Source organism: Barbus barbus (assembly GCF_936440315.1).
Source record: "Barbus barbus genome assembly, chromosome: 4".
Classification (NCBI taxonomy): Eukaryota; Metazoa; Chordata; class Actinopteri; order Cypriniformes; family Cyprinidae; genus Barbus; species Barbus barbus.
Window position 1 is genome coordinate 12856999 of NC_136732.1, and position 22930 is coordinate 12879928.

Genomic DNA, 22930 nt, shown 5'->3' on the forward strand with positions numbered 1-22930 from the left:
TTTCAGACAAACTTTAGTTTTTTTAATTTTCCATGTTATTCTACGCTCTAGTGGTCTTTTCCACGACGAAGCCACGTGGACGAACAAAGACACCTTTTTATCCAAAAATCTAAAATATACCGTCTAAATCGGAGACAAAATGGACTGTTTTAATTTCTACGAAGAAAAAAAAAGTTTCCGCGACAGGAGGAGATATTTGAACCATGAACTCTATGACGTGGAAGGGTTATAGGTCACGTGCCCATGCCGTGCAGCAAAGCAACATGTTCAACGCGAGAGTTTGAATTATTGAGATATTAATCTGATTCCAAATCGCAAGATACTGTACAGTTGTAAACGATCATGTCGGACCTCAAGATTAATACGAAGTTTGCAGAAAAATATGAGAAATATCGTCAGAAAGAAGAACTACAGAGACGTAAGTAAGACACTTAAGTTAGACTAGAAACACAAGCACGGGCTGTTTCCCACACACTCAGATATTAATACTCTGCATTTTAATATGCTAATATCTATACTTTGTGTGTTGAATATGTTAAATGATCCCTATATTGATCTTAAACATCAAACGAGCTACGATTTATATTTGTATGTGTTGTCGAGACTGTTTATAAAAATTAAGAGTAATGTTGCATATATCCATAAAGACCATTTTTAAGCTTTACAAGTACAAAAGTTCACCATTGTAACCCAAATTGTCATATTTACTTACAGTAAAGCTGTGGGAAGTTCTTAATATCCACAAGTGTTGATAAATAAGAGAGTCAATATTTTGAAAACTTGTTTTATGAATTATTATGAACAATTTAGGTAGTGTTTTCACTGACAGCGTTTTTTTTAGGCATGAGAAAACAATATATCCCGCAATTTTGACATTTCTGCTACATATCTCTATTTGTGTCACACAGGCGATGGTACATTTCATTTTAGTCAACTGTGCTTTGAGTCAAATGAATGCTAAATCTGAGTGTCTATGTCAAATGTTCCAGTGAAGGATCGCTATGGAGACCAAGATGAGGAGAATTCCTCGGACTCCTCCAACTCTGACTCTGATGAGAGTGAAGTGGTAAAATATTCTCGCACTTTCTTGTTTGAAACTTTTTACCAACGTTATACCCAGATTATCATGTTCAATAAATTTATAGGAGCTGGACCCAAAGCTGGACAGAGATTTTTACAGAACGCTGTCACTGCTGAAGAAGAAAGATCCAAAGATCTATCAGAAAGATGCCAAATTCTACACAGAACAGAGTATGAATGATAGCTTCATAATATGCTTTCTACTCCAATTACAGACATGTATTGTATGAGGAGACTGTGCTGTTTTCATGTGAATTTTCTCTGTGAATAAACAGCATCTGGATCAGGCAGCGATGATCAACCGTCCACTTCAAAAAAGTCAGGGAAACCCATGTTCCTGAAGGACTATGAGAGGAAAGTCATCCTGGAGAGAGGAGGGTAAGAAATCATCTGTTTATAAATGATAAAAGCTGAGGCCACAATGAATGAAACAATAGTTGTTTCGAAGCATAATGAAAATGAATTGTATATTTATTATATGTTATATATTTAGATGACTGATATTCTCTCTATTGTGTTCAGATTGTTTGTGTAATATAATTGAATATAATCCATTTTAGAAAATATGATGATGATGATGATGAGGAGGAGGATGACGAAGAAATCTCCAGAAAGATGCAGAAGGTAATTATACTTAAGATGTTTAATTTTTCACCATGGTCTGAAAATGGACCTTGTTACTTTTTATCACGTACTTATAGCGTGCAATTAATGTATGTACATTATTCCAAATTAAATAGACCTTAATATTATTTTTAGTGCTTCCAAGCGATTAATCACATCCAAAATAATAGTTTTTATTTAGTTAATATCTGTGTGTACGGTGTACATTTATTATGTGTATATACAGGGCTCCAGACAAAAAAATCGAGTAAGGAGCCATTGGCTCCTATAAAAGAAAAATTTAGGCGCCAAATTATTTTTTTAGGTGCCACAGAATAAAAGTGGTTTATTTTATTATTATCATTTTATTTTTCCCCCCTATTTTAACATTTCAATCATTTTGTCATGCGTTTATGTCTTATCTTTTCTAGGCTTTATCAGCATTTTAATCCATCTTGTAGATGATCAGGTCGACCGGGGGACTAAGGTTCACTTAAAGTGTGAATTAAATGTCTTTTACAACTTGAAATATACAGTCACAAAGAATTGTTCGTTACACAGAATCTGTACCAATATCATGGACCATAAGCATCACTTGGCAACTGAGTGCAGTGCATCCTATAAATGTTGTCACGTCTTTCACACATTCAGTCTGTTTTTCTTCATTAGTAAAATGCAATTTTATAGGAGGAGTTGAATCATGTATAACAGAATAAGTAAAAATATTAATATGCAACAGCGCATAAATATAGCAAAACGCTCCTCTTTATAGTTATTTTTCTAGCTGACTGATGAGTTTATGGACACTGAGTGGTTATTCTGAGGTAAATGTATTACAATGCAATGTTTACAAGCTTTATACATTTCCTCAGTTTGAAACACTGAATGAGATTTTCCATAAAACATTTCAGTAAGTTGTACTATAGGCTTTCTTATTGCCTACCTTTTGATCATGTTCATTTCATACTATAGTAGTAAATCGAAATATATAATGGGTTCACTTGCTGCTTTAACTGAGGTGCTAAAGAGATCGCGCCTGAGCATTAAGTGCGATACTCTCCACTCGCGCGATCCGGACGCATACACGGACCGTGTGGACGCGGGGTACTGTGTTTATATTATCACCTTTCAGGTCTCTCTCACTGCGTTCAGCAGACTGTGTGCGGCAGAGACGAGGACTGTTTGAAACTCTTTTCCAGTAAAACTTTGATGCGCATCGTCTTATGTAAGTTTAATACGTGAACATAACAAAAGATGTGAGCGCAAAACAATCGGGAAAAAAGTCCTTTCATGCAAATTATATATAGTCGCCAGTGGCGACCTCAGCAAAAACTTCACTCGCAAATTAATATTTTTGGTCGCAAATGCGACCATTTTAGTCGCAGTTTGGAGCCCTGTATATATATGTATGAATACACACACATACAGTATATATTTTGAAAATATTTACATCTATATATTTATATTCATATAATTTATATTATATATAAATATATAAATATATTTTTCTTTAAGGTACACATGCATGGGTGTGTATTTATGTATACATAATAAATGTACACAGTACACACACACATACTATGTAAACAAAAACATTTATTTTGGATGCGATTAATCATTTGACCGCACTTAATATTTGATCAAAAAAATTATACAAAACATTCAGATGGAAATGGACTTGGTTTTCATTTAAGATGTTTCTCCACTCATCAAAGTGGCTTCTTCAGTATCTGAAACGGCTTCATGACTAACATATCACTAGATAATATGTTTGAGTATAATATGGGGATAATATGTTTATTACAGAGAGCTGCATCTCCCACCTACATCCAAGAACAGAAGGAACTACAGGAAAGGTAGGAGATTGTGTTTGCACCATTATCTCATGTTACTTAACGTATAGCTGTCTATGTATTATTCATCTGTGTTGATTTAAAAGGGATAGTTCAGTCAAAATGAAAATTCTGTCATCATTTACTCTCCGTAATGTCGTTCCAAATCTGTATGACTTCTTTCTCATTTGGAAACGGAGGGAAGAAAGACATATGGATTGAAACTTCATGAGAGTGAGTAAATAATGACAGTTCACTGGGTGAACTATTCCTTTATGGATAGCATTACAAAATGTTTTGCTTGAGTCTATAATTTTCATTTGGCAGTTTTCGAAAGTTTGTGCAAGACAGTGATGATGAGGACAGTGACGGAGGCAGACAACTGCTGACACGGAGAACCAAAACACAAGAGGAGAAGGTGCTTGATGTTCTCTTCTTTGAAAATTATGTTAATGAATGGCTAGTTGTGTTGATTAAAACAGTATCCGATCATAAACCTTTTCTTTGTGCTTGTCTATTCCTGCTTTCTGAAGGACAAAGAGGAAGCTGATTATGTGGAATGGCTGAAGGGTCAGGCGGAGCTGGAGGGGGAGGAGGAAGTTAAGGACATGGTCAGTGTTTTGCTTCGGTTTTAAGATATTTAATGATGAAACAATGGATAACGAAAGGCCTTACTCACTCTTGCTCTTTTCTGATCCAGAAATACCTGCGCGACTACTGGAACAACCCCGAGCTGGATGAGAGAGAGTCTTTTCTGCGAGATTACATGCTCAACAAGGGCTACCTGGAGGAGGATGATGATAGGTGGGTTTTGTCTATAGTATTACAGCATTGAATCAGTAAGTGATGAACATAAATAGTAGGGGTGTAACGATACGCGTATTCGTATTGAACCGTTCGGTATGAGGCTATTGGTTCGGTACGAATTAGAAATGGAACAATTCGTTGGACTAATCTTATTACGTTTGGAAAATAAAAGCTTAAAGTGTGTGAAAAATCAGTGCCACTGGTAACGGGCATCGTCCTGTCTGCCCCACGATAACCTCCCCTTGCTGGGGTGTGTCGAAAGAGAGATATTGTCAAAAACATCAATTATTGGCAATCTTAAGAGGATTTGGCATTTCCAATTAATGTAGGCCTGTTACATTCTTATTTTATTAGGCCTATTATTATTAAGAAGTTATTTTAATTATTGAATTAAAAGTACAATTAATTTGCCCCGCAATAATTAACGCATAACTGACGTGCTGCGAGCATAAGCTTATATTTACTCCTCAATTAAAATGTTTTTAAAAAATGTCTTTTAAACAGGTCTATTAGGCTATAGGCTACCTACAATGAATTATCCTATAATTAAAATATTAACACTGCAGTCATCAATAAAAATCTATGAAATAAAAAAGCTTTTATTTCAAGCACCGACTTTCAAATAGAACCCGTTTAACACGAAATACATTGTTGTTGTTGTTTTTTCAGTATGTACAGGCCACAGGAGAAATATAAAGGAAATAAATGAAAACAGCTATAGGCTATACCGTTGTTATATGTTGAAGTAGATTCGTCTCTCTTTGTCTCTGAGAGAATATGCGGTGTCAGATGCCGAAAGCTCCTTCATCCCCTTTTTACTTTCACTTTCTGCTTATAGGCCTAGTGAATTGACTGAGATTAAGACGTTCGCTGGCATAAATCTTGCGCAACGTTTGCGTACTTGTGTGTTATCCATTGGCTCGCCTTCATGGTTTAAAACAGAAATATTTCCAACATTGCGACATAACTGATTGCCCCACCCCCCCGTGTCGAAAACATACCGAACCGTGATACCACTGTGTCGTATCAAACCGAACCGTGAATTTTGTGAATCGTTACACCCCTAATAAATAGCCATTTGAATGTGTATCATTACTCCAGTCTTCAGTGTCACATGATCCTTCAGAAATCATTTTAATATGATGATTTGTTGCTCAAGAAACATTTCTTATCATTATCAATGTTGAAAGCAGTTGTGCTGCTAATATATTTGTGGAAACCACACTGTGATTTCTTACAGGATCATTTGATAAATAGAAAGTTTTTTTGTAACATCAGTTTAACGTATTCTTGCTGAATAAAAGTATTAATTTCTTACTGTCCCCAAACTTTTGTATCTCTGTATCTGTGAATGCTTTTAGGGTCCCCACCTATAATGAGCTGATGCAGGATGATGTGGATGACTCGGAGGAGGAAGGAGAATCATTCCTGCATAAACAGGAAGACTTTGAGAGGCATTACAACTTCCGCTTTGAGGAGCCTGATGCTGGAAAGGTAAAAGGATGTCAACGTCAGCCTGATTTGTCATGAACTTTTTTTTTAAATGGCGACCTGAGTGTCTTAGTGAAGAGCAAAGCTCTTTTTTAATAATCATTACCCATCAAACCTCTGTTCCTCCACAGATCAAAACATATCCTCGCAACATCGCCACATCTGTCCGAAGCAAAGATGACAGTAGGAAAAGGAAGAGGGAGGAGGTGAAAGAGAGGAAGAAAAAGGTAAACTAAGCATACTACTATTCAGGATTCTTTGATAAATAAAAATTGAAAAGAGGAGCATTTATTTGAAATAGAGATTTTTGTAACAATTTAAAAGCCTTTACTGTCACTTTTGATCAATTTAATGTGTCCTTGCTGAATAAAGGTATTAATTTCTTTTAAAAAAAGTTTTACTGATCCAAAATGTTTGAACAGAAGTTTTGTCAATTATTCAAAAACTACGTCAAATTATTTAATAATTATTCATCAACTACTGTACGCCAAACCTCATTTCTTTTCACTCTTAATGTGACCACACAGCATCAGTAAATACTCATTTTTGGGTGAGCTAAGGAACCTTCAAGAGGATTGAGTACCAGAATTGTTTAATTCCTTACAATTCCTATCCCTAACGTGTCCTGTAGGAGAAGGATCAGAAGCAGCAGCAGCTCAAGGAACTGAAGAACCTGAAGCGAGCGGAGATCATGGACAAACTGAAGAAACTGCAGGAGCTGACAGGAAATGAGAAGCTGGCCTTCAATGACGTCAACCTGGAGGGAGACTTTGACCCCCAGCAACACGACCAACTCATGCAAGTGGGTCTGAAATGAGAGATATATCCCACCAGTGACTGTAGGTCTTGAACAAAACCTCAAGACAGGAGCTATCAGTAGTCACAGCTTATGATGAAATAATTGCTATTTATCTGTATGATAATTCCATTGAGCTGCACATGCTTTCATGTATTTAATATGCACTTTTCTTCATTCTCATATACAGAAGTTCTTTGGGGATGAATACTATGGAGAAAACGAGGAAGAGAAACCACAGTTTGATGATGACGATGATTTAGCAGGTAGCATTGTGTCTCTTGGATGGATGTTCATATAAACTTTCTTTTTTTTTTTCGGAAAAAAAATTCACTATTTTTATTCAGCTTTGGCGTCACAGAAATACAATATTACTGTTTTTACTTTAAAGGGGTCATATGATGCAATTTCTTGTTTTCCTTTTCTTTAGTGTGTTATGTAGCTGTTTGTACGTGTATACGATCTACAGAGTTACAAAGCTCAAAGTCTCCCACAAAATGATTTATTCTATCTAAAAGAGAAGGCTGATCTAGACCGGGCTGAAACGCCTCATTAAAACACGCCCCCACATGTCTACGTCACGGTGTGGAAATATTTGCTTAATGCCGCCCAAATGTTCACGCAAAGAAAGAAGGCGTGGTTTCAGTAACCGCAGTAGTGTTGATGCAGCCATGTCAGGCAGACGCTGTGTGTTTCTATGTAGAAGCAAAAGCACTTTATTTAGCCTTCTGAAAGTAGATGCAATTAGAAATCATTGGTTAAGATTTGTTTACAACACAACAGCACAACCCAAATGTTTGAATTTGTGCAACACATTTGATGGATGACAGTTTTGTGAACCTAGGACACAGTACAAGGCTGGCTGTGCACAAAGGCTATTTCTAAAAAAAAAAAAAAAGAAATGGCTCAATTCCGACTTTGCTATGACAATCTGGTGCTTCTGAATCAGCGACTGTAAGTACGTTTTGTTATTCATTTAAGTATTTGCTATTGACTGTTCAAATGCGGAGTTATGCGCAGAGTAGAGTAACGCGTCGTGTGTGAGAGAGAGAGACAGGGTCACTTCACAGTGGAGTCTTAATCGCGGCTTGTGTACTGCAAATATATACAAGCATCATCACTGTGTCTGTCACGCGACTCTGTTCCCCTCTCAGGCTTGAACTGATGGTAAAACTAAGGACGTTATTAACAGTCTTTATATTTACTTTGAAAGCTGAAGCTCGCGATTATGGTAAGGGGCGTTACATTTCCGACACGTGCTTGTGGTGTTCGGCCAATCACAATGCACTGGGTCAGCTGGCCAATCAGAGCAGACTGCACTTGTCGGAAGGAGGGGCTTTGTAGAAAATTACACGTTTGAGAGAGGCGGGGCATAGAGGACCTACAATAATGTACAGTATTTGAAAAATAATTTTTTCAAAAACGCTTTAGAAAACGAGTTGGGCCGAGTACCAAAACAAACTTTTAGCCAATCAGCAGTAAGAGGCGTGTCTACTCATGATGCAGAGGAGAAAGCGCTCCTCGGATGACGGACATTAGCTGAGCTGAGCGACAACAGAAAGATAGAGATGGCGGATAAAAAGAAAAAGAGGAAAACGTCTGTGGAGCAATAGTCACTGGACGAGACAGTTGTCCTGTCGCAGTCTGTCTACACTGGACGCGACAAAGCGACCGTTGAAAATGATTTGAAATTTGTCAATACGTCATAAATAGAATGCAGCAGCAGTTTACTGTCGGGGATTTGTCGTGTCTCTCGTGTCCGGTGTAGACATGGTGTTACGATAAGGCAAGAAGTAGGACCCGTGTAAATATCGGATCAGCTTTCCAGCACCGGAGAGAACTCCTGGAGCGGGAAGTCCTGCGATCGGGTGCCGAGGTTGGTTTGTTTCTTCTCGATAAGTGAGTTACATTGGTTTTGCTTTGTTTCACAGAACTAATCGTTGCTGTACACTTGTGTGGGGCGGAGCTATAAAAATAGGGGCGAGACCCTTTTGGGGTAGGGGCGTGTTTGTTTTGGTGATTTCAAATATCAACATTGGCTACCAGAAATCGCTTACCCCACCTTTAAAGCATGTCAACATATTCTGTCACACCAAATGCACAAAATAATGATCTTTAAAATAGGATCATATGACCCCTTTAAAACAACAAATAAATGCAGACTAAGTGAGCGTAAAAGGACGTCTTTCAAAAACATTTAAAACTCCTACCAATCCCAAAGTTTTGGAAGCTTTTGTGATATAAATGTTTTGTTAGAAAACTGGAACTGGGACACATGGGTCGGTAATGAAGAAAATGAGGATGACTATGGAGATGAGGAAGATTATGCTGCGGAGGAAGACTATGAGCCCAACTGTGAAGATCCTGACTTTATAGTAAGACCGTTTCTCATTCTTCATGTGCAGTACAGATGCAGCACTGAACTACTGTGTTCACTGTAAATGGTGTCTACTCTTAATCACACCTGAAATCTCTTGGGTAGATGGATGCTGACTATGACCCAAGTCAACAGCCTGTTTGTAAAAAGAAGAGAAAGAAAGAGAGACAGGAGAAGAAAAAGAAGACCAAAGAGGACGCCCCTCTAATGGGAAAGAAGAGAAAGAAGTCCCACTTTGCAGAGATCATCACCAAAAACAAGCCAGTCTTTGATCCAAGTGAGTATTGGATGTATATTAATTTTTTTAACACAGGACACTCCCTCTATCTGTCATTGGTCAGTCAAAAAGAAAACCCCGCCCACATTTACACTTCTGTATTCATGCATAATCCTAAAATCTTATTTGCCTGTTCTGATCATGTTTCCAGAGGAGAAAACCTTTGAGCAGTATCTGGACGAGTACTATAAACTGGATTATGAGGATGTCATTGATGACTTGCCATGCAGATTTCGCTATAGAGAAGTTGTACCGAATGACTTCGGTCTGACCACTGATGAGGTGAGGGGCTACGAGCAACCGTAATGTGTCTGGATGATGATTAACTCTGAGTTCTGTGCTGATGAGCAATTGTGTCTGACCTGGTATTGCTGTTCCTCTGGGAGTAACTCTGACCAGGGTCTGAGGACAGTATCTTCTCTCTGAACAGATCTGCACTGGAAACCACCAGTGTACATTAGCATTTGTGTCACATTTAGATCATAGTGGATTTGAGAGCTGTGTTTAGTATGTTTGAGCTTCATGTTCACTGTCATTGGTGATGCTGGAGTTTTATTTGGATTTCATAGGGATGCCAAGTGTATAAGGAAGGCCTAGGGCTGTGCAATTAATCGAAATTCAGTTTTGATTTCGATCCCCAACGATTATAAAATTACAGTAACTCATCTTGCTCAAAAATGACCACAGAGTTTCGATCACCAGTTATATTATAACTGGTTACCTAGCTGGGGACTACTTTCAGGCACTGTGTGATATCATTGCACCTGCTGCACCCATGGTACGGCAGCAAAGTTCCTTGATTATTACGCCGGAATGAGAGTATAGTTCCTAGCCATATCAGCCTACAAAATTGCAACTTTTCACTTTCTGTCGGTCTTACTACACAATGTACCTACAAGAAGAGTCAAGCTTTAAATAGGAAAAGTATCGAAAATCTTTGGACATTTTTGAGTGAGATGCTAATGGTCTAATCCCATTCAATGATCTATGCTAAGCATAATTATTTTCAATAATTTTGAGGACTTTTTTTTTTTTTTTTTACTAATATTAGTTATTCTGGTATTCTGCTGTGGTATTGAGAATTGGGACATTTCGCTGGTCTCTAAAATGTAGATATCATAGCAAACTTATTTACAGAAAATATATATGATATCACTATCTTTAAATAAATCTTTCATATAAAGTTTTGGTCTCATGGCCTACTAATAATCGTTTTAAATAATCATGATTACAATATTGCCCAAAATAATCGTGTTTATGATTTTTGTCATAATCGAGCAGCCCTAGGAAGGACCATTTCTGCCAATGTTTTTTTTATCCATATCAGTCAGTTCACATTGCCAAAAGCTATCGACTGATATTGTGTTGAGTGTTTTATTAGTAATAATCACATTTATGAATAGTTACATTTATATATGTATATGTTAAAAAATGTTATTTATATTTATACACTACCATTTAAACGTTTGGGGTTAATACGTTTTTTCTTCTGCAAGGAGACATTAAGTTGATTGAAAGTGACAGTCAGGACATTTAAAATGTTACAAAAGATTTATGTTTCAAATAAACATTGTTCTTTGGAACTTTCTAGTCAACAAATAATTCTGGAAAAAAAAGTATTAAGATGTTTTCATAGAAATATTAATATTAAGAAATATTAAGAGAAATGTTGAGCATCAAATCAGCATATTAGAATGATTTCTGAAAGATTGGAGTAATGATGCTGAAAATTCAGCTTTGACAACACAGGAATTAATAAAATTTTAAAATATATTAACATAGAAAATAGTTATTTTAAATTGTAATAATATTTCACAATATTACTGGTTTTAGTGTTTTTTTTTTTGTCAAATAACTAGCCTTTGAACAGTAATGTATAGTTAGTTTAGAAAACTGTTCTCACGATCTCACAATATTACTGTTTTTAATTTATATTTGATCAAATAAATCGACGACTTTCAAAAACACAAAAAAACTGACTCCAAATATTTAAACATTAGTTATTAGTATAATTTTTTTTTATTCTGTCCATTATTGGTATCAGCCATAAACATAAACATAAACCACAATTGGTGCATCCCTAGAATTTTGAATGATTTACCATAAATAATCTATCATATGTTATTTTCTGTGATTTATTTATTAGTAATGTTTTTTTTTTTTTACTAATTTATTATTTCTGTGTTATTCCATGCTAATATTTCCATGTTACTCTCACCTGAACTTCTTTCCACAGATCCTGAAAGCAGATGAAAGTGAGTTGAACCGCTGGTGCTCATTGAGGAAGACCTGCATGTACAGGTACCATACAGCAGTTTTTGTGATGGATATGTGTTAGCCGGGAACTATAGTGAAGTGTTGGAATATATAGTAGTAATGTTTAATGATATTATCTGGGAAAATAGTTAAATAAATAAATTTTTTTCCACTGGCCTGGAATAAATGTTTGATGAGGCTTGCTTCATTTTTCCTTGTTTAGGTCAGAGAGGGAGGAGCTATGTGATGTGAAGAACTTCCAGATCAAAGCACGGATTAACAAGAAGAAAGAGCAAGTGTTTGTGTCTTTGTATAATGAGTAAGTGTTCCTTTCAACATCATGTTCATGACACACAAGCTATAAACATAAACCTCATACAATTGAGACCGAGCTTTGCACCAATTTGCTCACCTCCCCATCATATAAGTACTTGCATTTTAGTGTGTTTGTGCTGCTTTACACAGGAACGAAGGTGAGGAGGAGCTGAAGGAGCCCAAGGGGAAGGTGGACAAGAAGAGAAGGGATCGTCTAAAGAGGTCTGAGGTCAATATGGAGAAGAGAGATCTGACAGAAGATGCATCTGAAAGCGCTGTAGTTGAGGGCTTAGGCCAAACAGACCCCCAGGAGCTCAAAGAAGTTGCTGTACAGGATGAAGGGGGGGATAACGAGGAGTTCCTGGTTCCTAAGAAAAAGACGAAGCAGGAGAAGACTGCTGTAACTCCGAAAGAGGAGCTGGCCAAGGAAAGGACTGAAAAACCTCAAGGGCTTAAAAAGAAAATGAGGCGCCGAGGTGGACGCCTACTTTCCAGGCCCATGACGGTGAAGATGGCTGGCAGAGAGTTCAGCAGACAGAGACTCCAAGCCTACGGGCTGAATCCAAAGAGACTCCACTTCAGAGAGCTGTACAGACAGAAGAGAAAAGAGCGGGAGAAAAAGGAAAAGAGCAAACAGTGATGCTTAAAGTAAACCATTTCGAGTTTGTGTCTGGCATATTGAAAACTTTTTCATGAGGGACCAGAAACCATGAATCCTATTACATAGCTAGAATCTTGAAAGTTTCTGGTTCATCATCGTTTCATCAATATTAATTTTATCTGTGTTCTTACAAATTAAAAAGAGGAGTTATAGTGAAAATAAAAGACACTTCTTTCACATTCCTTTTCATATTATGTGTTGGCCGCTCTGCTCTAGGAAATGGAAAACATTATACAGTATTATGGTTGTCAGACTTAGTTACTGAGTTTTGATGGAGGTACCCCAGATTCACTTTTAAAATCAAACAAATCCAAATATTTAATTATTTAAATTTCAGCATAGAACCATTGCAACCTATGAAACTCTTGTTGATTCATAGAGAAAACATGTTTTCAATTACAAGTAATTTATAGGAACCATACTATAGTAAAGTGTATTATTACAACACTTTAATAAATGCTACAGCATACTGTAGTATTAACTAGTGAACTGATAAACTATAATATTTATACTAGTATACTATAATAGTATACTTTAGTTTTTACTACAGTAAACTGTAGTCTATTGAAGTATAATATACCCTATAGTTGTAGTAAACGTAGTACAGTATTGGGTAATTTGTTTATTTTACTATAGTTGTTATATTACCACAACAAATTAAAGTACTTTACTATAGTATGGATAAAAACACTATAGTATTTGTTCATGTGGGACATAGATATGGCATTTACTTTTAAACATAATGTTCATGTATTATGTCACATTGAGAAATAAATGTAATTTGTTGAGGGATAAACCTAAAACAAAACAACTCATGAGGGCTTTGGTTTTGATTTTTGACTAGCGCGGTTTAGGTATCTCGGATAGTTGCCTGACAGTAACTAGCGTCTGTTTAAAATAACCTTGAATATATTACAAGAACACATTATGGATTTTATGTATAATGTAATGTATTAAAATATTGACCATGATGGGGGTGAAAACAAAAGCTTGAAGTACTGAAGCAGTTTTTTTTTCATTCAGGCGCGTTTCTGGAAAGCGCGCCAAACAGCCGCCAGTTTGAAATCCGGATAAACAGCGCATGTGTTCGGTGAGGATATTTACTCTGAAATATATTGCAACAAATCACTCCGTTGCATGTTTTGTTAATACGCGTTATTTAGATAAGTGTTTTAATGCGCCGTCTAGACTAAATCAGTAAATCGTGGATGCGTTATTGTGTGGTTGTTATTATAGGCAGGTTTGTTTTGAGATAATGTTCATGTTTGTAATTTTAATATTATATAATATTTCGTACTAGACTATATAACAGTTACTTTAACAGCTAATAGAGCTACTGAATTAAAATAAATAAAGTGTAAAAATACTTTATAAAGCATCGATAAAAATGCGTTTAGTATAAAAATACAATCTGACAAGTAATGTTTTACATTGTATGGAGTTTTATTATAGCTGTAGATGAATGAGATATTTAATAAAAATATAAATATTTCGTGGGGGATATTTTATTGCTGAAAATAAAATTGGTCAGTTGGTGAACTAACTTTAGGCTATTATTTTTTGTTTTGTATAAAAAATCTTGTTGAGCACTAAATAATACCTAACATATACAGCAAAAATGTTAAATAAAAAATTAACGATAGTCTTTATGTTTCTGATTTGATGTCCAGTTAAACTGTAACTCAATATAAAATATTTATCTGTTTTATTATTAATATTTATTTTCTCTGCTTTAGCTTGTTTACTAATCTTATTTTTTTGTAAATGTGCCATTGATTGTATACTGTGAAGCTTGTTAACTTTGACACATTGCATGTGTTGTTCCTCATTTGTAATTTGATTTTGGTGAATGTGTCGTGGCATATAGCTTCACCTCAGTATGTGCTGCATTTTTCTGCAGAAGCGTTATTAATGCAGACATGCCACAGAACGACGTGCTGCATGACGATGACCTCGAGAAATCAGGGGAAGCATTGATTGAGTTCATCAAGAGCAGTAAGGCAGAGAGCGCTCTTCAAGGAGCAAGAGAGAAGCTGCAGGAGTTCTTTGACCACCACATCAAGACCAAGAGGACCGCAACCGAGCTCTTAAATGGTATTACTTACAATACTACTGATAACGTTTAACTTACTAATCAATAGTAACTTAACAAAATGCACTAATAAATAATACAATAATACGTCTTCCTTTTAAAGATCTTGTACATGATGAGGAGGTGGTCGGCCAGAAACTTCTGAATTTAGAGCAGAAGAATAGCCAAATGGCGCAAGAGATCGAGAAGATGGAGCAGGAAGTACAGCGGAGCCTCTCCAAAAGCCAAATCCTGGACTCAGAGCAGGAGTATCCTTCAAGTATGATATTTCCCTTGAGACCTGACCCAGAACCAGCTCTCATTATAATAATTGTCCATTTCAGAATCACAATGAGCTTTATTTGCCAAGTGTGCACACACACACACACACACACACACACACACACAGACAGACAGACAGACAGAGAAATGTGTTGCGCTTTCCAGGAGCTCTGGGTACATAGAAAAAAACATTTAAATCAAAATTATGCAAAATAATTGTTGTTTTTTTTTTAAAACAATAAAGTAATATACATCAAGATCAGTAGGTTTATGTACAGATTTGTGCATTTATGTACTTTTATACAGCTGTAAGTAAAAAAAAAAAAAAGTATGTTTTACTTTTATTTGACATTGTTGAGGTAAGATGACCAAGACACTGGAAATTTCAGTGTGATGCACACAAATTAGCTTATTGCTAAAATGTTTTTAGCACTGTCAGGCTCACTAAACTCAAACTGATCTCAGATATGATCTGTTTTGTTGTTTTAATTTTATTATTATTATGTTTTTTATTTTACCAAAACATGAGTGTTGTTTAGTTTTTGATTATGAACTTTGTTACTCTTTAGTTTGGTTGTTCCCTGTAGTTTCCCTAACGCATGGGTCAGATTCTTGCTGAAAGAGCTGGAAAGACTCAGAGATACTGAGCAAGAAATTCAAACTCTGCAACAGGAAGTGGATGAAGACACAACCGAGGTCATTCCTTCAGCCATGTAAGCAAACACTGAGCTGGCTTTACTTCACCTTGTGTTTGTAATGACTACATTATTCAGTCCCCCGTCATGCACAGGGTTGTGGAGTAACGAAATGCATGTAACTTTAGTTATTATTTAAAATGCAAAATATGAGTAACTATGTCGTTACAGTTGCATTTTTAATAGGTAGTAATCAAATTACAGTTGCATTCGAAAAGTATTTTAATTACCAAAGGGATTACTTTGAATTTTGCTACACTTTTTATTTCATTTAAATATTATTGTAAACTGTAAAGGGCAAATAATGTAAACAAAAATGGGTGATTTTCTGCTCACAAGTTTCATACCCCTTGCAGAATACCCACAAGTTCAATAATTTTTACAAAATAAGAGTGATTTTACAATAGCATGTTATTTTTATTTAGTACTGTCAATTAGCTATTTCAATAACAGATGTTTACATATATACTCCACAAGACAAAATGACTGAATTTATAAAAAATGCCCCATTCAAAAATGTACATACCCTTGAATTTGAACTGTCTGTCATTACCTATATGATCCACGACTCTTTTCATGTTTTGTGATAGTTGTCTGTGAGTGCCTTGGTTATCCTCAGCAATTAAAGGATTAGTTCACGTCCAGAATAAAAAATTCCTGATAATTTACTCGCCCCCTTGTCATCCAAGATGTTCATGTCTTTCTTTCTTCAGTCGCAAAGAAATTAAGGTTTTTGAGGAAAACATTCCAGGATATTTCTCCATATAGTGGACTTTAATGGTTCCCAATGGGTTGAAGGTCCAAATTGCATTTTCAGTGCAGCTTCAAAGGGCTCTGCACAATCTCAGCTGAGGCATGATGGTCTTAACTAGTGAAACGATTGATCATTTTCGGAAAAAAAAAAAAATGTATATACTTTTTAACCACAAATGCTCATCTTGCACTAGCTATGCGATGCCATGTCACTTTGCATTAAGTAATCACGTTGGAAAAGTCACGCATTGTTAGTTCTTAGTCTGTGTACTGTTCAAAAAGTCAATCTCATTTTCTCCTCAACTTCAAAATCATCTGTCATCGTTGTTTTACCATTTCTTGTAAAGGGCGTTTGACTTTCTTTGCACGTTCACTTTGTAAACGCTGGGTCGGTACTTTGTCATGTATGCTTCATTACGTAATGCTTGAGATCAAGATGAGCATTTGTGGTTAAAAAGTATATACAGCCCTTTGAAGCTGCATTGAAACTGCAGTTTGGACCTTCAACCCATTGGGAACCATAGAAATCCACTATATGGAGAAAAATGTGTTTTCCTCAAAAAACGTAATTTCTTTGCGACTGAAGAAAGAAAGACAAATTATGAAAGTTTTATTCTGAAAGTGAACTAATCCTTTAAACTGCCTGCTGTTCTTCAGAAAAATCCTTCAAAGCATTCTTTGGTTTTCCAGCATCTTCTGCAGATTTGAACTCTTTCCAATAATGACTGTATGATTTTAAGATCCATCGTTTTACACTAAGAACAACTGAGAGGCTCATACACAAATATTACAAAAGTTGAAAATTTACTGATGCTTAAGAAGGAAACAAAATGCATTAAAAGCACGTGGTGTAAACTTTTGAACAGGATGTGGAAATTTTTCATTCTCATTTTGTTTAAAGATTTTTTTCATTTAGTACTGCCTTTCTGAAGCTGTTTACATGTTTTCCAGAAGACAAAATATAAATGTACCCTGTTCATCTAATTCAGAAAGATGACACACCCCAGCTCTTTATGCATTGTCTTGCCTTCTTGAGCATCAGTTATTTTTAAGTGATCTGCATTTTTTTATTCCTTCATGACATAAAAAATCTAATGTTATTAAAAAATAATATGCAGTGGAAAATCAAGTTCTATGTTTGGTAGATGTTATTTTTCCATAGAGCAGGGAATTTCCTATAAAATTTCAAATCAATTTTTACAAAGGTTGTAATGAAATTAAGTATTCTTTTGATACTTTTTAAATACTAATTTAGAGAGAGATTTCTGAAAAGTATTATAAAGAAAAAATGATTTCTATAAAATGAACATGCAGCATATTTAAAAATATAGAGATAGATGGGTTGTAACTTGCATTAGCATGAAAGTCAGTTTCTCTTTCGGTGTGAACAGGCGTTTTTGTTTGTTCATACTGCTTTTTTGTTTCAGTTTTGGTGTGTATAGTCTTGCTTAATCCTTAAAAGTTACTTTTATTGTATTATTTCTTTTTTTGCTGGGGAACAAAATCCTAATTTCTAGGATTTATTGACATGCCACTAAAAATGAAAATCTCTTGAACTGAAACTATGGAGATATGTTAGTGATGTATATTTATTTTTATAGATGTGTGTATATTTAGTTTGCTAATTAATAAATCACTCATTTTATATACCTCCTGCCTTAAGGTTAATTTCAATATTTTTAATAGACGTTTTTAAATTTGAAGTGCGAGGATGTACGATATAACACATTCAGATATAGTTTCATTTTCATTCAGAATGATTTTATATAATTTCCCAGAGCTTTGTGTAAGTCACTTTTTTTCCCTCGTCTTTTCTTTCAGTACTTTCCAGGGCTCGCAAAATTTCTAAATCCCTGGTAGCCCTTCGGGCAGGTACTCTTCAGATTTTGGTCGGCAGAAAATTAATTTAACTGCCCAAATAAAATAAAGACCATAAATGTCAATCAAAAACATTTTCAATACACAAATATCAAGGAAAGAGTTGTATTTTACTATTTACAAGGTATCTGCAGAATTCTTAAAAATCTACTTAAGGCAATTTGAAAAATTATTTCTTATTTTTAAATACGTTAAATGGTGTAAGGCCTTAAAAACTCTTCAATTTAGTTGTAATCAAATTTAAGGATCCGTGGGAGCAATGTTCCCTCTAATTTTTTTTTTTTTTTTTTCTTGCTGAGCAAAACTTCTCTATTGGGCGGACATTTAGGGCACCTGAACAAAAGCATTCTTTATACCAGACCTGTACAGCACACACAAAAAAAGTGTAACTTTTAACGTACTATTTATATTTGATTTGACCCTTGATGTTACTAACTGTACATTTTAGGTTACCTGAGAAAACATTTCTGTACAATACACTGCCGTTCAAAACTTTGGATCAATAAAGTTTTTTAAAGAAGTTTCTTATGCTCATCAAGGCTGTATCTATTTGATAAATACTGAATATTATTTCACAAAATAATATTGTGAAATATTATTGCAATTTAAAATAAATGTTTTCCATTTTAATATACTTTAAATTTAATTAATTCCTGTGAAGCAAAGCAGTATTTTCCGAATCACAGGATCCTTTAGAAGTCATTTTAATATGCTGATTTGTAATCAATGTTGGAAACAGTTGTACTGCTTTTTTATAATGTATTTGTTGGGACCGGTGACTTTTTTTAAAAATAAGTTAAAAAGAACAGCGTTTAGTCGATATAGAGATTTTGTGTTGCAATATAAACTATTCAAAAGTTTAGGGTCAGAATTTCTCCTTTTTTTAAAGATACTTTTTTTTAAAGTTTAAAGAAAGTTAAATAAACTTTATTCAGCAAGGATGTGTTAAATTGATAAAATTGATAGTAAAGACTTCTATTGTTAGAAAATATTTCTATTTTGAGTAAATGCTGTTCTTTTAAACTTTATTAAATCAAAAAAAAAAAAAAAGTGTAACAAGTTCCAAACAAATAATTAAATTAAGCAGCACAACAGTTTCAACACTGATAATAAGAATATTATAATTTCTGAAGGATCATGGGACACTGAAGACTGGAGTAATGATGCTGAAAATTCAGCGTCGATCACAGGAATAAATACTATTTTAAAAGTATAGGTATTAAAAAAAAAAAAAACAATATTAGAATGTTTTGGTTAGTGGATCCAGACAGGCAAGAATACGAAGGTTCCAGGCAACACAGGTATTTTAATAATATAAATCAGATCACTGGTACAGAAGCTCAATATAACATTACATAACTTCAGCTAACCTAACTTCAAGACACGACCAAATAGACTACGGAACACAAGGCTTATAAAGAACCGGAAACAAAGGAGCAAACGAGATAATTAACACAAAACAGGTGAAAGGATTAGATGATGATTAATCATTAACTAAACTAGAACAGGAACTACCAAATAAGGTCAAAACAGAACTGAAAGGAAACCAAACCGTGACAGATATCGCCCCCCTCCTGGAAGGTGCGTCCCTCAGGAGGCTTGGGGAGCCATGGCGTGGCAGGGGCCTCGGGAGGCCACGGCGGATCTGTGGGCTTGGACGGCCATGACTATGTGCCCCCCCACCCCCCACAATTTTCTTGGGGAAGTTCCCCTCTGGGAGCCATTGAGGAGCGGGCTCTGTGGGGCGCGCTGGAGGAGCGGGCACTTTTGAGGGTGCTCGGGAGGAGCGGGCGCTCGGACAGCGCAGAGCTGGACGGGACCAGCTGATTCATAGGAGATCGTCTACGCGGAGCAGGCACTGGAGGGCACTTGCGAGGCGCAGGCACTGGAGGACACCTGTGAGGCGCAGGCACTGGAGGACACCGGTCTTTCTCTGGCGGGCTTGCCATATTCTCGGACGGCGGGCTGGAGCGAGCTGTGGTCGGCGAGTTGGTTCTGGATCGGGGCAAGACACTCTCCAGACACCGGAGGATGCCTTCCCTCCAGCTGAGTGCGGTGGTGTCTGGGAAGTCCACGGGGCGATGGTAATTAGCCCCGATCCAGAGCAAGGAGTTCAGCGTGCCATCGTCCAGCCCCGACCAGACGGCGATCCTGCTGAACTCTCGCACAAACTCTGGTAGCGAAAGATCTCGGCGGGCCAGAGCTATCATGCGATCAGCAACCTACTTATATTTCGGTTCGGTCGTGTCTTCTGTTTTGGTTAGTGGATCCAGACAGGCAAGAATACGAAGGTTCCAGGCAACACAGGTATTTTAATAATATAAATCAGGTCACTGGTACAAAAGCTCAATATAATGTTAGATAACATTACTTTACATAACTTTAACTAAACTAACTTCAGCTAACATAACTTCAAGACACGACCAAATAGACTACGGAACACAAGGCTTATAAAGAACCGGAAACAAAGGAGCAAACGAGATAATTAACACAAAACAGGTGAAAGGATTAGATGATGATTAATCATTAACTAAACTAGAACAGGAACTACCAAATAAGGTCAAAACAGAACTGAAAGGAAACCAAACCGTGACATAGAAATTGCAATAATATTTCACTATATCACTGTTTTTTCTGTATTTTTTAAATGAATGCAGCCTTGATGAGCAAGAGACTCAAAGACTCCAAAACAAGGTCAATTATTTATCAGGTTTATAATATAGCCCTAACATAATATATTATCAAAACAAACTATTTAAACTGATAGAATAGAATACAAACTGAAGCAAAACTTAAGCTGAGATCTGTAAGTTAAATATAAAAAAAAACGTGAACATATGAATTCTTCTGTAGCTGTCTAAACATCGATATGAAGTACAGTTTGTACAATACTCTTGTGTGTGACTGTACATGTCTCAGAGTTTTGTTACCATTCTTTGCCCATCCTCCGCTATTTCCAGCACTTAATCAAGCCACTCTTCTTTAATACATGAGGACGTTTTATTTCACATGTCATTGCGTTTGCGTTGGCTCTCGTGTTGAGTGCACTTCAACCATTGAAGTATTCCGTTTCTACAGCGACTCATTTGGTGCGCATCGTTCTCTTTCTATGAAACCTGTAAACCGCATTCACTGGTTCTAACTCTGTCGGGACATCAGCTCTATAGCGGTTTGCCCGAGCATTGCTATTCTTTCCCTTTTACTGCGGCATTCAATCAAATGGCTTCCTAACTCATTTTTGTGTGCGTGAGGCACATTATTTCTTCTGCGCGGCCGCGGTGGAAGAAGAGCGTGGGAGCCCTGTATTTAAGGTAGCCCGTCAGGCAGGGCAGTGATACATTTTGGTAGCCCGACTGGAAAACACAATAGCCCCGGGACGTCGGGCTAGCGATTTTGCGAGCCCTGCTTTCACTACACTACTTTCACTATTTTTCATTGCAATACTTTGGGATGTTTAATATCTGTCAGTGCATATGGATGGGTATTCTTTTTCGTTTGTGTGACCAATTTAACCTTTGCTCGTTAACTTCAAAAATGAGTCACATCATGCCCTTGAGTTCTGTTTGGTGGATGTCATTTTTCCCTAGAAGATCCTTTGTGTTACATACCTTATTAGTATTCCAAAGTATTATAAAGTATTTGGATTAGGTTACAGAACCTGTGTAATCTTACTATTTAAAGCATGTAATTTGTAATCTGTAGTAAATACATTTTAAAAGTACCCTTCCCAACCCTGATCATCTACAGTACTGTTCCAGAGGGTTTTCAATGAAGTCTCTTGTGCTCTCAAAAGCTGCATTTATTTGATCAAAGCACAGTAAAAACGGTAATACTGTGAAATATTTTCTTTTTTTAAATGTTTATTCCTGTGATACAAAGCTGAATTTTCAGCATCATTACTCCAGTTTTCAGTGTCACATGATCCTTCAGTAATCATTCTAATATGATGATTTGATGCTCAAGAAACATTTCTGATTATTACCAATGTTGAAAAACTGTTTTTCTAAACCCGTGACACGTTTTTTTTTTTTTTTTTTCAGAATTCAGGAATAGAATGTTACTATCACTTTTGATCAATTTAATGCATCCTAGCTGAATAAAAGTACTAATTTCTTCCAAAAATTATTTCACATGGTCATAGAAAACCTAAAATAATATCGGGAAAATTTTTAATTTATAAAAAAAAAAAAAAAAGTCATGGGCTTTTTTCCTCTTTTTTTTTTACCGAGTATACTTTTAGTTATGCTCTGAAATATTTCATAGAGCTATAAATTGCTTATTTAGTGCAATCATTATTTTTTTTAAATTAAAAAACTTTTAACAGTAATAAAAAAGTGATGGAAAGTCATTGTCTGGTTACTCTATAAGTAATATGTTGATGCCTGTAAATCTGTTTTGCCAGATTCCTTTGAAATGATCATGTCTGCTAAAAAATGTCTGTTTTGTATTGTTTTGCTGCTCACTTGATTTAGATACATCGCTCAGCTCTACTTTAAAGTAACCAAGGTAAAGCTGGAGGTGGACACAGAGCCGCACATACTGAGAGGAGGTAATCCTGACACATTTACTGTATATGATGATGATGATGATGATGATGAGCATAAGTTTCATGTTCTAGACTGTATGAAATCCCTTTTGTCTCTTGGCAGTTCACTTCGGCACGGATGTGGCAACCCCTATTAACATAGACACAACCACCCGCTCAGCCTGTGAAATCAGCGATGACCTGTGGAGCCTGGTTAATACCGAATGGTAG

General features: G+C 36.0%; 2 protein-coding genes across 4 annotated transcripts; both read left to right on the top strand.

Moving 5' to 3' along the window:
• Positions 1-15: 15 nt before the first annotated feature.
• kri1 (KRI1 homolog) lies at positions 16-14525 on the top strand. Of its 3 annotated transcripts, XR_013784113.1 has the most exons (21): positions 16-418; positions 990-1066; positions 1146-1251; positions 1356-1458; positions 1641-1704; positions 3490-3539; positions 3843-3933; positions 4049-4126; positions 4216-4319; positions 5684-5816; positions 5945-6040; positions 6445-6615; positions 6800-6875; positions 8866-8984; positions 9092-9263; positions 9415-9545; positions 11500-11564; positions 11743-11838; positions 11985-12482; positions 13519-13585; positions 14396-14463. XR_013784113.1 is itself a non-coding variant. In XM_079414906.1 (20 exons), exons 1-19 carry the CDS (start codon positions 343-345, stop codon positions 12472-12474), a joined length of 2298 nt encoding a protein of 765 aa, XP_079271032.1. In that variant the 5' UTR covers positions 16-342; the 3' UTR covers positions 12475-12482; positions 14396-14525. The 3 variants fall into 3 exon arrangements, 2 of the variants coding, with proteins under 2 accessions (XP_079271032.1, XP_079271031.1); XM_079414906.1 differs by lacking the exon at positions 13519-13585 and having other exon boundaries at positions 14396-14525; XM_079414905.1 differs by lacking the exons at positions 13519-13585; positions 14396-14463 and having other exon boundaries at positions 11985-13474.
• LOC306868085 (kinetochore protein Spc24-like) lies at positions 14415-22930 on the top strand (the record flags this gene model as incomplete). Its single annotated transcript, XM_079414093.1, has 5 exons — positions 14415-14589; positions 14691-14835; positions 15436-15561; positions 22647-22723; positions 22824-22930. 5 exons carry the CDS (start codon positions 14415-14417, stop codon positions 22928-22930), a joined length of 630 nt encoding a protein of 209 aa, XP_079270219.1.

Coding starts and splice junctions, on each gene's coding strand:
- kri1 (XM_079414906.1), top strand. CDS start 343: ATGTCGGACCTCAAGATTAATACGAAGTTTGCAGAAAAATATGAGAAA. Junction 8,985..9,091: donor GTGAAGATCCTGACTTTATA/GTAAGACCGTTT, acceptor TCTCTTGGGTAG/ATGGATGCTGACTATGACCC. Junction 11,565..11,742: donor AGGAAGACCTGCATGTACAG/GTACCATACAGC, acceptor TTCCTTGTTTAG/GTCAGAGAGGGAGGAGCTAT.